The 20,328-nt window shown below is 42.8% G+C and overlaps 1 protein-coding gene across 4 annotated transcripts in view; it reads left to right on the plus strand.

Moving 5' to 3' along the window:
* LOC107877117 overlaps nt 1-20,328 on the plus strand; it is a 75,729-nt gene that overhangs the window by 12,263 nt on the left and 43,138 nt on the right. For all 4 annotated transcript variants that reach the window (XM_016723871.2, XM_016723865.2, XM_016723874.2 and 1 more), the window contains exons 5-6: nt 7,989-8,051; nt 8,148-8,240. In XM_016723871.2, coding sequence (XP_016579357.1) covers nt 7,989-8,051; nt 8,148-8,240 — 156 coding nt within the window. The remainder of the gene's footprint in view (nt 1-7,988; nt 8,052-8,147; nt 8,241-20,328) is intronic.

Here is a 20,328-nt window from a genome sequence, read left to right on the forward strand (position 1 = left end):
TCCACACACAACCCACAACCCACAACCCTTTGCATATTCCTTAGTAAATCTTGTTGCCCATTAACTACCAGCTTATCAGTTGAGTTTCTTCTACCACTTGCTTGGTTGGTTGAGAACTTGTTTAATTTGAAGTCTCCACACACAACCCACGACCCTTTGCATATTCCTTAGTAAATCTTGCTGCCCATTAACTACCAGCTTATCAGTTGAGTTAACCCTTTTGTAAGAGTTTGCCATCCTATGGTATAATTTAGTATTCTTGTCTTCTTGTTTTAACCACAAATTTTGGGTCTTTGCCTCCATGCAGTCTTCTCATCTTTGCAGCTTCCTCAAATTCCATTACTGAGTTGCCTTAATAAGTAGTTCATCATTATTAAAGTCGCTTTGCTCTTGCACCTTTATCAAACTCTACTATCTAAATAAGGATTTTTTTTCTTCCCGTTCCCCAGACTTTCATAACTTGCCATGTTTCATTCCTTCAGTTTCACCTTTAATAATTTCATATTAGTAGCCAAGATATAATACGGTCTACCTGAAACTACAAAGGATGGACCACCATTTCTTTTCTAAATCTAAGAACCTTTCTACTTCAACACACCAGTTCTTAAATTTGAAATGTGACTTGGGCCATTCCCACTCCCCACACGAGAGTTTAGTTGGACTATGATCTGATCCCATCGTAGGGAGAATGGATTGTTTGATGCTTCTGATTTCTACGTCCCATTAAGTAGAATAAAGAAACCTTTTAATTCTTGAGGCATCAGAGTTGATTATTTTTATTCATCCATGTAAACGATCCCCCAAATAAAGGAGGATTTACAAGCTCTATATCATTTATAATCTCTTAGAATTCAGACATCGGTCCAGAGATTCTTCCGCAACTTGCTCCTCTTTTAATTGGGAACTTGGTCATGTTGAAGTCTATACACAATACATGGACCTCATGTTCCTTTAACAACTGTAGGTTTTTCATCCCTCCTATCATTTGCTCCATAGACCACCAAGTGAAATTTTGTGCCAGTGTTGATAGTTCGATTGTGGTTCCCCACCTCAATGAGGTCACCATGCCGAACTCTTTCATACCACATTATGATAATTTCTCCACTGCTCCGAATTGACTTTAAATGTGCTTGATCCATCCATCTATTCCACAATTTCTTGGCTAGCCTACCTACATTCTTTCCAGCTTTGTTTCTAGCAAATCATAGATATCAACTCACCATTCATGAAGCAAAGTCGTTACACACTTACGCTTGTTTTCAATCTCCCCATGTGTGGAATATTCTCTGATGGACCCGGTGCGGTGATTTGAGCCTGTCACAGATTCTTCTTGAGTTCTGTTTCTTCCTCCGTTTCCAGCCAGACAGCACAATTCTTGCCCATTTCCTTCATGCTATTTCTGGTTCCATAAATGAAGTGTTAGCCCCAAAAATCTGATTCAAACCCAATCATCAATTTTAATAGTTGGAATGCATCCGGATTGAAGGTGCTTCGCTTCCTTCACCCTCACCAACCGAATATGTTCCTCTATCTTCCTCATCAGAAACTCGAATAGAAATTTGAAACCATTCATGTCATACACCTGAACACCATTAGCATCTTTCCATGTGTTGCAAATGCATATAGACACTTCATTATGAGTTGGAGTCTCATAGTCGCCGGTGAATCTTCCAATCATGCATCTACTCAGGAGATCTGATTTCGAAGGATAGGTATCTCCTCGACTCTGATGGGGTTCCCAGTTGACTGTATCATCTGTAGGTCATTGATCTTCCATTTGCTTCTAGCCAGCGCCTCAATATAAGTTCCTTCAGCACTTCTGTTCGGTTTTCCACTTGTAGTAGGTGTTCTCTCACATGTAGCAAATGCTCCTTTAATAGTGATGCTTTCCATTTTTGTTATTACATCCTTCCAACCTGCATTTAATGTTTCTGGCATAATAATAATTTACCTTCTCTGTCCCTGTACTGCAACAACACTCGTATAGTGGTCATAGTTATTGAACTTCTGAGAGCAGAAAACTTGCAAGGTGGTCCCTTTTTTTAATTACATTACCTTGGTTTCTCACACACTTCACAGTGATTGGCATATCCGAAGGAGAATCTTCCTGCTGATTGTCGTTCTTGGTATCAAGTTCTTGCTACGCTCAACCTACTCAAACCATATCTCCGAATCAGTGCTGCACTCAGATCATATGATTTGCGCCCCGAATTGAAATACGTTCTGTCCTCTAAACTAAGGTCCCGTTCGGAAATGATTTGAAATCAGATTGATTTGAAGTTGAAGTTTTGTTTGGATATGCAATTTGGATTTCTTAAGTCGTATTTTTTTCTCATAAATATGAAAATCCTACAAGTAATGAAAGCTATCTAATTTCCCTAATTCTTGTACAATTTTACCAAATGAGCAAACATAATTCATGAACAAGATATCAGAATATCCTAAGGTTCCGCATTGATAAATGACCAGTGTTGTCAAAGGTGCACTTTAACCTTGAAGTGAGGCTCAAATGTGTTGAGGGCTTTGCCTCACTTAATGTGCACTTTAGTGTCGTCATCAAAGTTCCGAGGGGCATACTTTTCATTGCCAATGAGCCTCTTCTGAAAGCGATACTGAACATTGATATGTCACTTTATTGCAATCTTTTTTCAATTTATTTGTTCATATATTTGTCATTCATGCCTATAATTATTTATCTTGGACTAAACATATATATTTGTATTTGTTTTTCTCTCTTTGCGCCGGGAATTTCCTCTCTTTCCTCTCTAACGTTAAAACCCTAACGTTTCATTTTAACTCTCACCCTTAACGTACTCTTTGTCGGACTGGCAGACTCCGGCGCTGGCGTAGACGCGCTGGAAGCAGGTAAGGATTACTTCCTCTATCTTTCTCTCCCCCCCCCCCCCCCCCCCCCCCAGTTCTTCCCTCCAGTTCTCTCTATCCTTTTCCCTCTTCGTTCCCATTCTCTGTCTCGTCGCTGCTATCGCCGGCGGGATTAGGTGCCGCCGGCTCGACTCCGGCGACAGTGTAGGTGTCCATCAGTGGTAAAGAAGCTTGGTACGACGTAAGCCGGCACCCAGATCCCGGCAGTACCTAGAAGACTCGCCTGCGACACTCCGGCAATGCACCAACGACGTTCTTTCGGGCGATTTTATTCCGGCTACCAGTTTTGACATCGTAATTACCAGAAACAGCAGCACGCAGGAGCACCAGTCACATCTTAACTTTAATATTTAGTCATTACATATAGTTTGGTTTTCTATATTATTTTGTTTCTGCTGTTTGTTTTCTGTTTCTGTTTCTTGCTTTTGTTTCTGTTTCTTGTTTCTGTTTCTTATTTTCTGTTTGTTGTATGTTTGTGCTAGCTGCTAGGAGGATCAGTGCACTTTGCGTGTGCCTTCCTTTACTGTTTTTGTACCGTTGCTTTGTTCGTTTTGTGTGTCGGTTTGGGGTTTTGTTTGGGTTTTGAGTAGTGGCTAGAGGGGTCGATGGTGGATTAGGGTCATATTCGAGGGGGCTGGGGTTGGGGGCAGTTTTGGGAGGGGGTGAGGAGGGCAGGGATGAAGTGGGTGTGGGGTATAGGTCGGGCGTTAGTGCGGGTTCGGTGAAGGGTGTTAGAGGTGGGCGAGAGGCGAGAGAAGATAGGTTGAGGGTAGGGTCTTGGAATATTGGGACCCTTCAGGGTAAGTCCGTAGAGCTGGTGAAGATTCTTAAGAAAAGGAGGATTAATATTGCGTATGTGCAGGAGACTAGGTGGGTGGGATCTAAGGCTAGGGATGTGGATGGGTACAAACTATGGTACTCAGGGAGTGATAGGTGTCGGAACGGAGTGGGCATCTTAGTGGATGTGGAGCTTAGAGGGCAGGTGGTGGAGGTTAAGAGGGTCAGTGATAGGCTGATGAAGATTAAGTTGGTCTTTGGGGGTTTTTCGTTGCATGTGTGTAGTGTGTATGCGTCGCAGGTGGGCTTGGATGAGGAGGCGAAAGCGAATTTTTAGGAGGACTTGGACGAGGTGGTGAGAAGTGTGCCTAGCTCGGAGAAGATTGTCATAGCAGGGGACTTCATGGCCACATTGGGGTCTTACTGGGGGAGGTTATGACGATGTGCATGGAGGTTATGGTTTCGGTGACAGAAACGGTGAGGGAGCTGTTATGTTGGATTTTGCGAGGGCCTTTGGGCTGGTGGTAGTGAATTTGAGTTTTCCAAAGAAGGAGATCACCTAATTACCTTCCGAAGCGTGATAGCCAAGAGCCAAATTGACTTTCTGCTGCTTAAGAAGGGTGATAGGGGGTTATGTAAGGACTGTAAATTCATTTCGAGTGAGCATCTTTTGACCCAGCACAGGCTTCTAGTGATGGACTTGTCTATCAAGAAGTGCAAGAAGAGAAGGGCCGGGGAGTGTCGTCCTACAATTAAGTGGGGGGGCTTGACGCCGGTTAGTGCTTTGGAGATAGGGGAAAAGGTGGCGGGATTGGGGGCTTGGGTGTGCAGGGGGGACGTGGATACTATGTGGGATAAGGCTGTCAGTTGCATCACGGAGACTGCTAGAGAAGTGTTGGGTGTTTCGAGGAGTCGGGCAGGACGTCATAAGGGGGACTGGTGGTGGAATGAAGAAGTTAAGAAAAAAGTAGAGTTTAAGAAGGAGGCGTATGTTAAGTTGATTGAGAGTAAAGATGAAGAAGAGAAATGGGTGAATAGGGAGGTCTACAAAGTAGCAAGGAAGGAGGCTAAGTTAGCAGTTACGGCTGCTAAGTCGGCAGCGTTCGAGAGCTTGTATGCGGGGTTAGAGGAGAAAGGCGGGGAAAAGAGGTTGTATAAGCTTGCTAAGGCTAGAGAGGTGACCTCGATCAAGTGAAGTGCATCAAGGGGGAGGATGACAGTGTTTTGGTGGAGGATGTTCACATTAAGAAGAGATGGCAGGAATACTTTCATAAACTTTTGAACGAGGGGAGAGACATGTTAGGGGAGCTGGCGCACTCGGAGGAGAGCCGTGATTTCAGTTACTGGTGGTGTTTTAAGGTTGAGGAGGTCAGAGAGGCTAGTCGTAGGATGCGAAGGGATAGGGCGACGGGGCCTGACGAGATCCCGGTGGATTTTTGGAAGTATGTTGGCGAGGCAGGTTAAAGGTGGTTGACTATTTTGTTTAACGGTATTTTCAAGACTGCGAAAATGCCTGAGGCTTGAAGATGGAGTACGTTGATTCCGCTGTATAAAAACAAAGGTGACATTCAGAGTTGCAACAGCTATAGGGGTATTAAGCTGTTGAGTCACACTATGAAGATTTGGGAGAGAGTGGTTGAGCGGAGGTTGAGGAGGGTCGTGTCCGTTTCAGAGAATCAGTTTGGATTTATGCCTGGTCGTTCGACGACAGAGGCAATCCACCTGATGAGGAGATTGGTGGAGTAGTATAGAGAAAGGAAGAGGGATTTGCATATGGTGTTCATCGACCTGGAAAAGGTGTATGATAAAGTGTCGAGGGAGGTTCTTTGGAGATGCTTGGAGGTGAGAGGGGTTCCGATGGTGTACATCAGAGCTATTAAGCTTAAATGTACGATGGAGGGAAGACCCATGTGAGGACGGTGGGAGAAGACTCAGAGCATTTTCCAGTGGAGACAGGGTTGCACCAAGGATCGACTCTTGGTCCGTTCATGGACGTGTTGACGTGGAGCATTCAAGGCGAGGTGCCTTGGTGTATGTTATTTGCGGATGATGTAGTGCTAATTGATGAGACGCGGGGTGGGGGTGGGTGTAAATGACAAATTGAAGGTTTGGAGGCAAACCCTTGAGTCCAAGGGGTTCAGGTTGAGTAGGTCCAAGACGGAGTATTTGAAATGCAAGTTTCGTGACTTGAGGTAGGAGGATGAAGTAGTGGTGAGGTTGGACTCCCAGGATGTCTGTAAGACGGACAGTTTTAAGTATCTTGGGTCTACAATTTAGGGGAATGGTGAAATCGATGAAGATGTCTCTAAACGTATTGGAGCAGGTTGGATGAAGTGGAGGCTCGCCTCGGGAGTGTTGTGTGATAAGAAGGTGTCCCTTAAGCTTAAAGGCAGATTTTATAGTGGTAGTCCGGCCGGCCATGTGGTATGAGGCGGAGTGTTGGCCAGTCAAGCACTCTCATATCCAAAAATTGAAGGTGGCGGAAATGAGAATATTGCGTTGGATGTGTGGGCTTACCAGAGGGGACAGAGTTAGGATTGAGATTATCCGGGAGAAGGTGGGGTAGCTTCGGTAGATGACAAGATGCGGGAAGGAAGACTGAGATGGTTCGGGCATGTGATGAGGAGGGCGCGGATGCCCCAGTCCGGAGGTGTGAGAGGCTAGCTATGGATGGTTTCAGGAGGAGTAGAGGTAGACCAAAGAAATACTGGAGGGAGGTATTAGACATGATATGGAGCAGCTCCAGCTGACTGAGGACATGACCCTAGATAGGAAAGTGTGGAGGTCACAAATAAGGGTAGAAGGCTAATGGGAGTGTGTGGGTTGTAGCTTGCAGTCCGAGGTGTTATGGTGTAGTCGGGTTAGTAATCCGAAGCTTGTACATATGTGTCCTGGGTTTGTGTGTGTATGGTACGACTAGGTGGGGGCCCTATGTCTTATGTCTTAGTACTTGTTTTCTTTTTTCGTGTCGCTCTTATTTTCGCGTATTTCGTATTTCTCTGATTTCCAATTTACTATTTCTTATTCCTGATTTTATTAAGTCATCCATCCACTTGTTACTATCCTTTAGCTTGAGCCGGAGGTCTATCGAAAACAGTCTCTCTACTTCTTCAGAGGTAGTGGTATGGTCTGCGTACATCTTACCTTCCCCAGACCCCACTTTGTGGGACTACACTGGGTTTGTTGTTGTTGTTGTTTGCACCCTTTTCGTTAAAGCCCACACTTTATTTGCGCTTAAAGCCCCAACGAACCTTGTAGCTTTTTTGCGCTGTTTGCTTTTGATAAACATTGGATAAATCACATATTTTCATGTTTCTTTTATAAGTAAATGTTTGCGATTACAAACTTTCAAAAATACACATAATTTTATTAAGATCCACTAGTCAACAATAGTAGTAACTAGTTATTCTTTAATATAATCCTTTTACATGGTACATACAGTCTCTCCACACCGAGCATGAGTCCGTCTTTGCAAAATTTAAAATGGTGGGTCTTTTTTAACAAATTATAAACTTATGATTCAAGTTTGCCATTTAAAAAAAACTTGAAATCATTATTTAGAATCCAAAATCCTGCTTTTTGGAGAATTTAGGATTTGAAATCATAATCCCAAATCACATGTCCAAACGTTGATTTGAAATCATGATCCATAACCCCATGTCCAAACGCCTGCCAAGTACCTTCAACAAGAGTGCTCCGGCAATCACTAGTGAAATGATTGGTGGAAAATACAACTCCAATGTGAGATCTTCGCCGGAGTAGACTGGATGTGCTCGAAAACTGAAATTAAAATTTTCTCGAAATTCGTCCCATGGAGCATTTTCTCTCTCAACAGGTTCCGTCTATAAAAAGATTTTAACGTCAGTTACCATAAAAAAATCATGTTGTCTAAATTTCTTAGTTGCAATGATCATCTGTAAAACCCCCCCCCCCCCCCCCCCACCCCCACCCACACACACACCTGACCAGCAAATGACAAGCATAATACATGACAATTGACTTCCATTTTTGTTTCATGTGACCCCATGAAGGGACTGCAAGAGGATACGGATACAGAGGCATAATCACAATTAGGATAAACGTCTGACAAGAATTAGGGTGACATAAACATATGATACCATTTATCTAGAATAGACCTCAAATATGGGGGGCTGCAACATTGAACTACTCTTACAAAGAACTGTATGGTATACCTTGTCAGATTTGACATTGAAAAGAAATTAACTAGCGTATACAAGTTTTGCCAATAAAAAACAAGCTTTTCTGACAGTTTCTTTTAGAGTCCCCTAATAATATCTGATCTGTTACATTATTTGCTTCATTTACAGGGGATGAAATTGCTGCCGACTGGAAGGAAAAACATATTCTACCTGACTATCTATGGATCAGTGGTTAGATATTGAGTCCAAGTAATTCATTTTTCAGCAGTGATAAATTTGCTTGTTCTGATGGTTCTTTAATGATCTTCAATCTTAATCTTATTTCAGCTTGGAGCTGGATCCTTTTTGGTGCATCAATTCTCTATGCTGATACATTCCATCGTGTCAAACCTTGGGCTAGGTGAAGAGTTCCACAATCCTGTATGTTCTCTCTTTGCCATAATTAAGATGTTCATTTAATAGTTGATCAATGTGTTAATCCTCATCTGTTTTCTTTCTTATCTCAACGTGTGGCTTATAGTCATTGTGGCTGAATCGCTTTTGCTTCGCCTTACTGTTTTTCTGATCCTAAGCCTTTATAACTCCATGTCAATTTACGTTTTATCTACTATTACGTGGCACTACAGTTCATTTGAGATTGAACACCTACAGGTTTATGCTTCCCATTGATCGTTGAACATCTTAATGGACACATGATTTGGAACTTGAGTATATCATGCTAAAGGCTGCTTGGCCTCTTTGTTCATAATGTTGTAAAACCTCAAATGGCTCATAAATAAATTGATCTATTGAGCTTTCTTTGGGTAGATTGGCTATATTGAGTTGTTTTTGTGGAGGGAGGGTAGAGGAAACCTGGCCCAGTATTTGTGATATAACAGTTAATGTTTGGAAGTCAAACTTAGTAATTTCGAGTGCAAATAGTTTTTGATGATTCCAATATTTGTAGTTGAAACTGTTACAGGGAAAGAGCACAGTTGACATAGTTGAAGAAGGTATATTTTTATTCTTGGACAGTAATTATGTCATTGTTTGTTTTAAGGCAGAAATTGGTCATACTAATTGTTGAAGTTAAATTGTGTCTCATATTTTGGGACGGAGGTAGTATATTCAGTTTGCCGATTGAGATTTTTAAGAGTTAACCTGCCAAATGATGCCTTAGAAACTGGCGTTGTTGCCATACCCATATTGGATGAGTGATAGTTAAAAAAAGGTGTTACTTCGCAATAATGATAGTTAAAAAAAGGTGTTACTTCGCAATAATTTTTCGAAAATAAACTAGTAAAAATTAGCTAAATAATTTCATGTATCCTTATCATACACTCATCTGATACATACCTGAAATTAATTCATGTATCATCAATGACTAGAATATGAGGCAGGGAGTTCAATATCATTTATGACTTTCACCTGGCACCGTACACTAAATAAAACTTCTTGAACGCATGTATAATAGGAAGAAGACCTTGATGGCAATTCCTTATTCTTGATTGCACAGGAAAGAAAGATTTTGGAATCTCTTGATTTCGCTGATATGCATCTTTCAAACATATTTTTGTTACTCCAAGAGCAAAAAGAACATCATATAATGGCTTATACTACCCAAAAAAATAGTAGTAGTACTACTTGCTAAAGCTAAAGGCTTTATCCCTCTCGACACAATACAACAACATACCTAATGTAATCCCACAAGCGGGGTCTAGCAATGGTTGAGTTGATATCCTAAGTGCTTGGACTCTCCAAAAATGTTGCCGCACCCATGTCGGATCCTTAAAAAATACATGGTTTTTGGAGGATCCGGCACGCACCCAAAGACATTTTTGAAGAGTCGGAGCAACTTAGTTGATATCTATAATGACCAACTTAAGGAAACAAGAATCCGATATGTCTACTTACTTGGGATAGTTCACAAGTAGCCATGGAGGAATTTGAAACATTGATGTCCGTCACTACAAGTGTGGAAGAACAACAAAAACATAGACAAACATTGTTTCTAGTTCTTACACTTGCTGGACTTTCTACCGACAGTGATTCAGTACGTGATTAGATTTTAGTTAGTCCTATGGTTCCTACAATTGATGAGTTATTCTCTAGTCTTCTTTGTCTTGCCGCACCTCCCAGTCACAAAGTAGCTTTATCACCTGTCATTGAATCTTTTGTTCTCGCATCTCAAACCATAGAAAAATAAACATATCAATCTATGGAGAATCGACGAAGAGGAGGTCGTTTTGGAAAATCTCGGCCAAAGTGTAGTTGTTGTCATAAGGTTAGACACACGCAGGAAATATGTTAATTGTGCATGGTCCACTACCCAGTTTTGATTCTATTTCTTTAATGGAATATAATGAGCTGATTAGGAATTGAACAAGTAAGCAGACAACTCCACAAGTAGCCTCTGATGTTCAACCTAATTGACCATCCAATAACACTCATAATGCTTAGACAGATTATAATGAGTTCCTTCAGTATCGAGCAAGTTACTTCTCCACCAGTAGCCTTGGTTGCTCAATCTGATGCTTCTGTTGCTTCTGTTGCTGTTGCTGGTAATTCTCTTGCTTGTGTTTCGTAGTCTAGTAATCTTGGATTACGGGTCGTGGACTCAAGTGCTTCTGATCATATTTTTGGTAACAAATCAATTCTGTCCGATATTGTTTATTCACAATCTCTTCCTGTTATTACTTTAGCCAATCAGATCCAAACAAAATCAAAAGGAATTTAACTAATAGAATGTCATCTTTTTAGAAAAGTCAAGTTCCTTATTTCATACTGTTTCCTTAGTCACGTCTCTACTCTATCCTCGCTCATGTCTTCGGGAGCACATGTTTTAGGAAAAGATAAATTAGCCCCTCGTGCTCTCAAATGTGTCTTTCTTGGTTACTCTCGAGTTCAGAAAGGGTATCGTTGCTATTCACCTATTTTGGGTTGCTACATTCTGTTCACCTATGTCATATTCTTTGAATCTCAACCTTATTATGAGTCTTCTGCTAATCCTGATATCTCTGAGGTCTTACCCGCACCAACCTTTGAGGAATCTACGGTTACTTCTACATCTCCCGCTGCAGTGCCACCATTTTTGACTTAATCATCGTTGCCCGCGTCCAGCATTAGTCCCAAATTATTCATGTCATGCGCCTGAAGCTGCCCTACTGCGGACTTGCCTCCTCCTAGTCAATCAATTGCACTTCAAAAAGGTATAAGATCCACTCGTTATGCTAACCCACATTATATTTTCTTGAGTTATCATCGTCTATCACCCCATTATGCTTTTGTATTATCTTTGTCCTCTATTTTCATCCCTAAGACTTTGATTGATGAGATGTCTGCTTTACATACCAATGGTACTTCGGAGCTTGTTTCTCTTCCTATAGGTAGGTGTAGGTAGGTAAATCTACTGTTGGTTGCCGTCAAAGTTGGTCCAGATGGTCAGATTAAGGCTCACAATGTTGTCAAAGAATATACACAGATACTTGTGCTTAATTGTAGTGACACTTTCTCTCTTGAGGCTAAAATTGCATCGGATCATCTTTTTCTATTTATGGCTATCGTTCGTCATTGGCCTCTTTATCAGTTTAACATTAAGAATGCTTTGCTGCCCGGTGATCTAGAAGAAGTCTATATGGAGCTACCACTTGGTTTTGTTACTCGGGGGAGTCTAGTAGCCTCGTATGCCGATTGCGTAGGTCACTCTATGATCTGAAACAGTCCCGTCGAGCTTGGTTTGGAAAGTTCAGCATAGTAATTCAAGAGTTTAACATGATTCATAGTGGAGTTGATCTCTCAATATTTTATCTATACTCTACACCAAATCTGTGTATTTACTTGGTGGTTTATGTTGACAATGATATCTTTAATTTGAAGCAACATCTCTTTCAACATTTCTAGACTAAAGACCTTGATCGACTGAAGTACTTTCCTAGGCATTAAGGTTGCTCAATCCAAATTAGGTATTGCTATTTCTCAACGCAAGCATGCCTTGAACATTCTTATGGAGACAAGAATGATGGGATGTAGACCTACTGACACTCCTTCGGATTCGAATGTTCAACTTCTTCTAGGACAATGGGAGCCACTCAGTGATCCTGGAAGGTATAGACGACTCTGGTTGGGAAGTTGAATTATCTTACTGTGACTAGACCTGACATCTCTTTTCATGTGAGTTTTGTAAGTCAGTTTATGACTTCCCCTTATGATAGTCACCGAGATGCAATTGTTCATATTCTGCGATATATAAAGTCAGCTCCAGGTAATGGACTACTCTTCGAGGATCGAGGCCATGAGTATATCATTGGATATACAAACACTGATTGGGCAGGATCACCCATAGATGCTCTATATCCGGATATTGTGTTTTAGTTGGAGGTAATTTGGCGTCCTGGAACAGTAAGAAACTGAGTATGGTTGCTTGATCTAGTGCAGAAGCAGAATATCGAGCAATGGCTGTAGCAACTTGTGAGCTAGTTTGGATCAAACAGTTGCTAAAAGAACTAAAATTTTGAGAAATCTGTTGGATGTAACTTGCGTGATAATCAAGCGGCCTTTCATATTGCATCAAATTCGATGTTTCATGAGGGCTAAGTACATTGAAATTGATTGTCTCTTAGAGAAAAGACATTCTCCGAAGATATTGTTACATGATTTGGGAAGACAAGTGATCAGCTTGCAGATATCTTCACCAAGTCCCTCACTAGTCCTCGTATTAATTACATTTGTAACAAGCTAGATACATATGACTTGTATGTACCGGCTTGAGGGGGAGTGTTAGAATCCTAGTAGGAATATGAATAGTAAATATAGAATCCTAGTAGGAATAGGAAATAGTATCTAGAAACGTACTTGGAAAAGGATTGTAATGTAGTGTCTATAAATAGGGCCTCGATGTAATTATATAGATACACAATTCAATAATATTTTTTTCCCTATATTTCTCACACCATCTTATCTCATCGTGTGGCTTATAGTCATTGTGGCTGAATCGCTTTTGCTTCGCCTTACTGTTTTTCTGATCCTAAGCCTTTAACTCCATGTCAATTTACGTTTTCCTACTTTTACGTGTCACTACAGTTCATTTGAGTTTGAACACCTATTGGTTTATGTGTTGTATTAATCGTTGAACATCTTAATGGACACATGATTTGGAACTTGAGTTAATTTTAATGTACAAGTATCATGCTAAAGGCTGCTTGGCTCTTTGTTCATAATGTTGTAAAACCTCAAATGGCTCATAAGTAAATTGATCTATTGAGATTTCTTAGGGTAAATTGGCTAAATTGAATTGTTTTTGTGGAGGGAGGGTAGAGGAAACCTGGCCCAATATTTGCGATATAACCATTCATGTTTGGAAGTCAAGTTTAGTAAAGTTTTGAGTGCAAAATTATTTTTTTTGGTGATTCCAATATTTGAAGTTGAAACTCTTACAATGAAAGAGCACAGTAGACATAGTTGAAGAAGTTATATTTTTGATCTTGGACAGTAATTATGTCAGTCTGTTTTGAGGACGAAATTGGTCAAACTAATTGTAGAAGTCAAATTGTGTCTCATATTTTGGGATGGAGGTAGTATATTCAGTTAGCTAAATAATTAGCTAAATAATTTCACGTATCCTTATTGGGTACTTCCATACTCTCAAATCTGTTACGTACCCGAAATTAGTTCATGTATTATCAATGATACAGAATGAGACCGGGAGTTTGATATCATTTATGACTATCACCTGGCACCTTACACTAAATAAAACTTCTTGTGCACATGTATAATAGGAAGAAGACCTTGATGGCTATTCCTTATTCTTGATAGCTCAAGAAAGAGAAATTCTGGAATCTCTTGATTTCACTACTACGCATCTTTCAGACATATTTTCGTTACTCCAAGAGCAAAAAGAACATCATATAATGGCTTATACTACCCAAAAACATAGGAGTAGTAGTACTTGCTAAAGCTAAAGGTTTACATACCTAGTGTAATCCCACAAGTGGGGTCTAGGGAGGGTTGAGTGTATACGGATCTTTCCCCTACCTTGGGAGGTAGAGATGAGGTTTCTGATAGACATGTGAAAGCTAAAAATAATCTACTCGATAAAAGCCAAGTAAACCACTGCCAGATACAAATGAAATATTATTTTCTCCTTTTATAAAAGTCAAATCCTTATTCAATCTTTCCCCGAGGGTTACTTCTACTTAATGTATTTGAGTTCAGTTTCTTAAGTTGACTTTTCCCCCATTAAACCGTAACTCATTAGATTGCTTGCTTGAGTCTTGAATTGTAGGGTTAGGGCTCTTTCGACTTGATATCTTTAAGTACCATTAGGGGCTTCGAACAAGCATCATAATGTGTGAATCTTGGTTATACTGAGGATCGAGAAGAGACTAGGATGGTGGCAGAAAATGTACCTGTGCAAATGGATCCGGTGGTTTGGGGTGGAGATACAAGCTTTATGAAGGGTGATAGTTGATAATTATGGGATTATGGAAGGGGGTTGGAAAACGAGAGATAATGTTTTACCTTTTGGGTGTGGTTTGTGGGGAATATCATGAAGGGATAGATTATTTTATGGAATTTCTCATTCAATAGTGAAGATAAGCGGATAGTGTATTTTTGGGGACATAACTGGTGTGGGAATAATATTTGGTGGAATGACCTCGGAGGCCCTTATACTTGACTCGGATTGTCAACTGGACCCTTCTACTTCACGGAGTATTAATCACACACTTAAAACTCAATCAAAACAAGTACTTTAAGTGCCTCTGATGCATGTGTGTTCCTTTCACTCGCATTACATGGATGACAGATCATATACACGTTGGGTAAGTAAATGCCACGGCCGATTGTTTCCATTAATTAGTTAATAATGATTTATTTTACTTGTTTTATCCCGACCTCCGGTCCCCAGCGCCGACCTCCGGCGCCGCTCTAACTCTCTCTCTCCCTACCCTCTCTCCCTCTCTCTCGCCCCGGTCCCCTGCCACTGTCGCCGTCGCCGACCTTCGGCGCCGACCTGACCCGACCGCCGGCCCCGACCTCCGGTACCCGGCGCCGACCCCTGTCGCCGACCTCCGGTTCCAAGCCGTTCCCCCCCGCTGTTCATACCCATACTCCCCTGATGGGGTACACCAGCCCTCCCCCCACCTCGGCCTCCAGCCAGCCGCTGCCCGGTTTCCAGCCGCCAACTCGGTCTCCAACAGCCGAAGATCGGTCTTCAGCCGCAGCTCCGTTTGCACCCGCCGCTCCGTCTCCAGCAGCCGCAGCTCCATCTCAGCACCGGAATCCCCCGGAAGCCGGTCAGCACTGGGGTTGGTTTCCGGCTTGGTCTACGAGCGTAATCCGCTGACTTCTAACCTTTGTTATTTCGTTATTTTATATTTCAATTTTATTTCATTATTTCATATTTCATTCTTCGTATTATGCTAGTAGTAGCCCCTGTACCTTGACTTGCGTGGGATTTGTGGATATTGTCTGTTGTTGCTGTTGCTGTGGTCGTTTCTTGTACTGCTTTGGATTGGGTTATCGGCTGGGAATCTGTATTTGGGGCTGTGGGTGTTGAGTTCAGTGGTGTTTGCCCCCTAATTGAATATAGTTTTGTTTCGGGAGTATTTCTCTGAATTTGTGTGAGCCTTGTATTTCTTGCTGCTGCTTTGGTACTACCACCGTGTATATCTTTATATTTTCTTATACTTTCGTGTAGTAGTGGCTGTGGGCGGTAATGGGTGGATAGGGTCATGTCCGAGGGGGTTGGGGCGGGGGGCCGTGGTGGGGGCGCGGGATGAGGAGAGGGCGGGAGGGGGAGGGAGGCCGGGGGGGGGGGGGGGGGGGGGGGGGGGGGGGGGGGGGGGGGGGGTAGTGGAGGGCGTGTGGATAGTGACGGTAGGCTGAGGGTTGGGTCTTGGAATATAGGGACCCTTCAGGGTAAGTCCATAGAGCTGGTGAAGATTCTTAGGAAGAGGAGGATCAACATTGCGTGTATCCAAGAGACCAAGTGGGTAGGGTCTAAGGCTAGGGATATGGATGGTTACAAGCTGTGGTACTCTGGGAGCGAGAGGCGTAGGAATGGAGTTGGCATCTTAGTAGATGAAGAGCTTAGAGGTCAGGTAGTGGAGGTGAAGAGGATCAATGATAGGTTGATGACTATTAAGTTGGTCATTCGAGGGTTTACCCTGAACGTGTGTAGTGCTTATGCGCCGCAAGTGGGATCGGAGGGGGAGGAGAAAATGCGGTTTTGGGAGGCTTTGGAGAAGGTGGTGAGAGGCGTGCCTAGTTCGGAGAAGATTGTTGTAGCAGGGGATTTCAACGGGCATATCAGGGCGTTACCGGGAGGCTTTGGTGAGGTGCATGGTGGTTTTGGTTTTGGGGAGAGAAATGAAGAGGGGGCTACCCTATTGGAGTTTGCGAGGGCCTTTGGGCTGGTGGTGGTGAACTCGGGCTTCCCGAAGAAGGACGAGCACCTGATCACCTTTCAAAGCGCGATAGCCAGGACCCAGATTGACTTTTTGTTGCTTAGGAAAGGGGATAGGGCGTTGTGTAAGGACTGTAAAGTCATCCCGAGTGAGAATCTTTCGACCCAGCATAGGCTCTTGGTTATGGATTTGGGTATAAAGAAGAATAGAAAGAGGAGGAGTAAGGAGTGTAGACCTAGAATTAAGTGGGGCGGCCCGACACCAGTGAATGCGTGGGAGATAGGGGAGAGGTTGGCGAGAATGGGGGTGTGGGAGTGTAGGGGGGACGTGGATAGTATGTGGGACAGGGCGGCAAGGTGCATCAGGGAGAATGCAAGTGAGGTGTTGGGTGTTTCTAGGGGCCGGGTCGGGCACCATCGGGGGGATTGGTGGTGGAATGAAGAGGTGGAGAAGAAAGTGGGGACCAAGAAAGGGGCGTATGCTAAGTTGGTGGAGAGTAAGGACGAAGAGGAGAAGCGGGTAAACAGGATAGAGTACAAGCTAGCGAGGAAGGAGGCTAAGTCAGCAGTCACGGCAGCTAAGACGGCCGCTTTTGAGAGCTTGTATGCAGGGTTACAGAGGAAAGGAGGGGAGAAAAAGTTGTTTAGACTCGCTAAGGCTAGGGAGAGAAAGGGTCGTGACCTCGATCAGGTGAGGTGCATTAAGGGGGAGGACGGTAGAGTTTTGGTGGAGGACGGCCACATTAAGAATAGATGACAGTCGTATTTTCATAGGCTCTTGAATGACGAAGGGGATAGAGCTATTGTGTTAGGGGAACTGGAGCACTCAGAGGAGTGTCGGGATTTTAGCTATTGTAGACGTTTTAAGGTAGAAGAGGTTAGACAGGCTGTCCGCAGGATGCGAAGGGGTAGGGCGACGGGGCCGGATGAGATACCGGTGGAGTTTTGGAAGTTCGTTGGAGAGGCTGGTGTAAGGTGGTTGACTAGATTATTTAATGAAATCTTCAGGACAGCAAAGATGCCCGAGGCTTGGAGGTGGAGTACCATGATCCCTCTCTATAAGAATAAGGGGGACATTCAGAGTTGCAATAACTATAGGGGGATTAAGTTATTGAGTCACTCTATGAAGATCTGGGAGAGAGTGGTTGAGATGAGGCTGAGACGGATAGTGTCTATTTCGGAAAACCAGTTTGGATTTATGCCCGGCCGCTCGACGAAGGAGGCAATCCACCTGGTACGGAGGTTGGTGGAACAGTATAGGGAAAGGAAGAAGGATCTGCACATGGTGTTTATCGACCTGGAGAAGGCTTATGACAAAGTCCCCAGGGAGGTGCTTTGGAGATGCTTGGAGGTGAGTGGAGTACCGCTGGCATATATCAGAGCAATTAAGGATATGTATATGTATGATGGAGCAAAAACCCAGGTGAGAACGGCGGGAGGAAACTCAGAGCATTTCATTGTCCTGACAGGATTGCATCAGGGATCTCATTGTCCTGACAGGATTGCATCAGGGATCTACTCTTAGTCCCTTTTTGTTTGCGTTGGTGATGGATGTGTTGACGCGACGTATACAAGGGGAGGTGCCGTGGTGTATGCTTTTTGCAGACAATGTAGTTCTGATAGATGAGACTCGAGGGGGTGTGAATGACAAATTAGAGGTGTGGAGGCAAACTCTTGAGGCTAAAGGGTTCAGGGTGAGCAGAAGCAAGACAGAGTATGTGGAATGCAAGTTTAGTGACGTGAGGCGGGAGAATGAGGTAGTAGTGAAGCTGGAAGCACAGGAGGTATGTAAGAGGGATAATTTCAAGTATCTTGGGTCCGTGATCCAGAGTAACGGTGAGATTGACGAGGATGTCTCGCACCGTATTGGGGCGGGATGGATGAAGTGGAAGCTAGCGTCGGGGGTACTGTGTGATAAGAAGGTGCCGCCCAAGCTTAAAGGCAAATTCTATAAGGTGGTAGTCCGTCCGGCCTTGTTGTATGGAGCGGAGTGTTGGCCAGTTAAGAACTCCCACATTCAAAAAATGAAAGTGGCAGAAATGCGAATGTTGCGCTGGATGTGTGGGCTGACTAGAGGGGATAGAGTTCGGAATGAGACTATCCGGGAGAAGGTTGGTGTGACTTCAGTGGAGTGCAAGATGCGGAAAGCCCGATTGAGATGGTTCGGACACGTGAAGAGGAGGGGCATGGATGCCTCGGTCCGTAGGTGTGAGAGGCTGGCGTTGGATGGTTTTAGGCGGGGTAGGGGTAGGCCGAAGAAGTACTGGGGTGAGGTGATTAGGCGGGACATGGAACAGTTACAGCTCACCGAGGACATGACCCTAGATAGGAAGGTCTAGAGGACGCGAATTAGGGCAGAGGACTAGGGCCAGTTTTGGGTCGCTAGTGTAGGGAATTACTTGGTGGGGGTTTTATTCCTGTTATGATTCCGTGTTCCGTGTTCCATGTTTTATTACGAATCTGTGTGCTTTCCTCTGCTTTCCTCTGTTTTGTATTACTTATGGGTGCCGTATTTATGTTATGTAATCTGCTTCTGTGCTTTACTATGTGTTGGTGTGGTATCTCGTGCTTTGAGCTGGGAGTCTATCGGAAACAGCCTTTCTACTTCTTTAGAGGTAGAGGTATGGACTGCGTACATCTTAGCCCCCAGACCCCACTAGGTGGGAATACACTGGGTTTGTTGTTGTTGTTGTTGTTTTATTGAATAACTAAACATAAAAAGTAAATAATAGTTGTAAAATTGAATTTAAAAAAAAGAAAAGAAAAAGTCATTTTCTTCTTTCTCCTTCCCTTTATTCTCTTCTTCCCCTCCACGGCTTCACCTTACCCATCTTATCCACACCAATAAACGTCTTAATTTCTGCTAAGCAACTACAGTAGATTCTCCAGCGAGGGCTTATTGATTTTTTTTGTTTAGTTTTCTAGTTGATGGGTGGTGCTATGGTGGAGTGTTGACTATAAATGGAAAGCAAGAAAGTGGGGTTGGGGGTCTGGAGGGTGGAAGGGAATGTAATTTTCGGCAATATTTTCGGTAAGGTTCTATTTTTTATATGGGAATTTCTGAATGAAGGACGGAGAGAAAAAAAAAATGTAAAATGGTTGCCTGGATTTTTTTTGATTGGATTTATCGATCAACTCTTATCGGTGGTTCATGTTTGAGGGTTTTCCGTAAGAGAGAAACCCATTTTTCATAATCATAACTTAAGAGGGGCTCAACCCAGGGCGCCGCCCCACCCACTCCCTGGCTCAGTAACTGAAGGTTTAAGCTCCCAGAGAGAAATTTAGGAGATGAAATCCATGAATTTCATAAAATTTGAACACGGACATTTCTTAAATTTCCATTACTTTTTTCATGTGTTTTTTTCTTCATTTTCTTTGATTTTATATATTTTTTGAAAGAAAACCATCAATCCATGCTCCTAATTCGTGTGTATATCATGCCTTTTCCAACTCAACTACGTTAATGCCACATAAGCACGGCCAATGGTCAAAAGGATTTAAAATACTTGTTTTGATAGAGTTTAAGTGTGTGATTGGCACTCCGTGAAGTAGAAGGTCCAATTGACATGCCTCTCAGATCTTTCCACGATAATATTTTGAAAATGAATTTTAGAGTTTGTGTGGAATATCTTGCCAAATAGACTTGACAATTCAGCAAATTAGGGCGACACTAGACTTTTTGGATCTGAGATTAGAAGGGATTTTCAAGATTGGGAAGTGAGTGAGTTCCGTAGATTGATAGACCTACTTTATAGGCAATTCAATTCGGTGGACAATCACTATGTGTGGTGGTGGGGCCGGTGAAATAATAGACTCGGTGAAGTCTCTTTATGTGAAACTTTTGGTTTGAGAGGAAGTTGAGTTCCCATGTAATGCAGTATGTGTTCCAAGTATGATGAGGAAGGTGTGTTTTTTCTCTTGGCTAGCCACTAGAGAGGGGATTTCAACGACAGAAAATCTTAGAAAGTTGAAGTTTGTCTGCATCAATTGGTGTTACATATGCAAGGACGAGGATGAGGATGTGGATCACCTTCTACATTGCGGGCTTGCCATGAGATATGTTTAGATGATTTTGCCCTCCTTGAGAAATGACAAGAAGCGTGAAAGAGTTGATGCTCAGTTGGA

Source organism: Capsicum annuum, chromosome 1 (genome assembly GCF_002878395.1).
Source record: "Capsicum annuum cultivar UCD-10X-F1 chromosome 1, UCD10Xv1.1, whole genome shotgun sequence".
Taxonomy (NCBI): domain Eukaryota; kingdom Viridiplantae; phylum Streptophyta; class Magnoliopsida; order Solanales; family Solanaceae; genus Capsicum; species Capsicum annuum.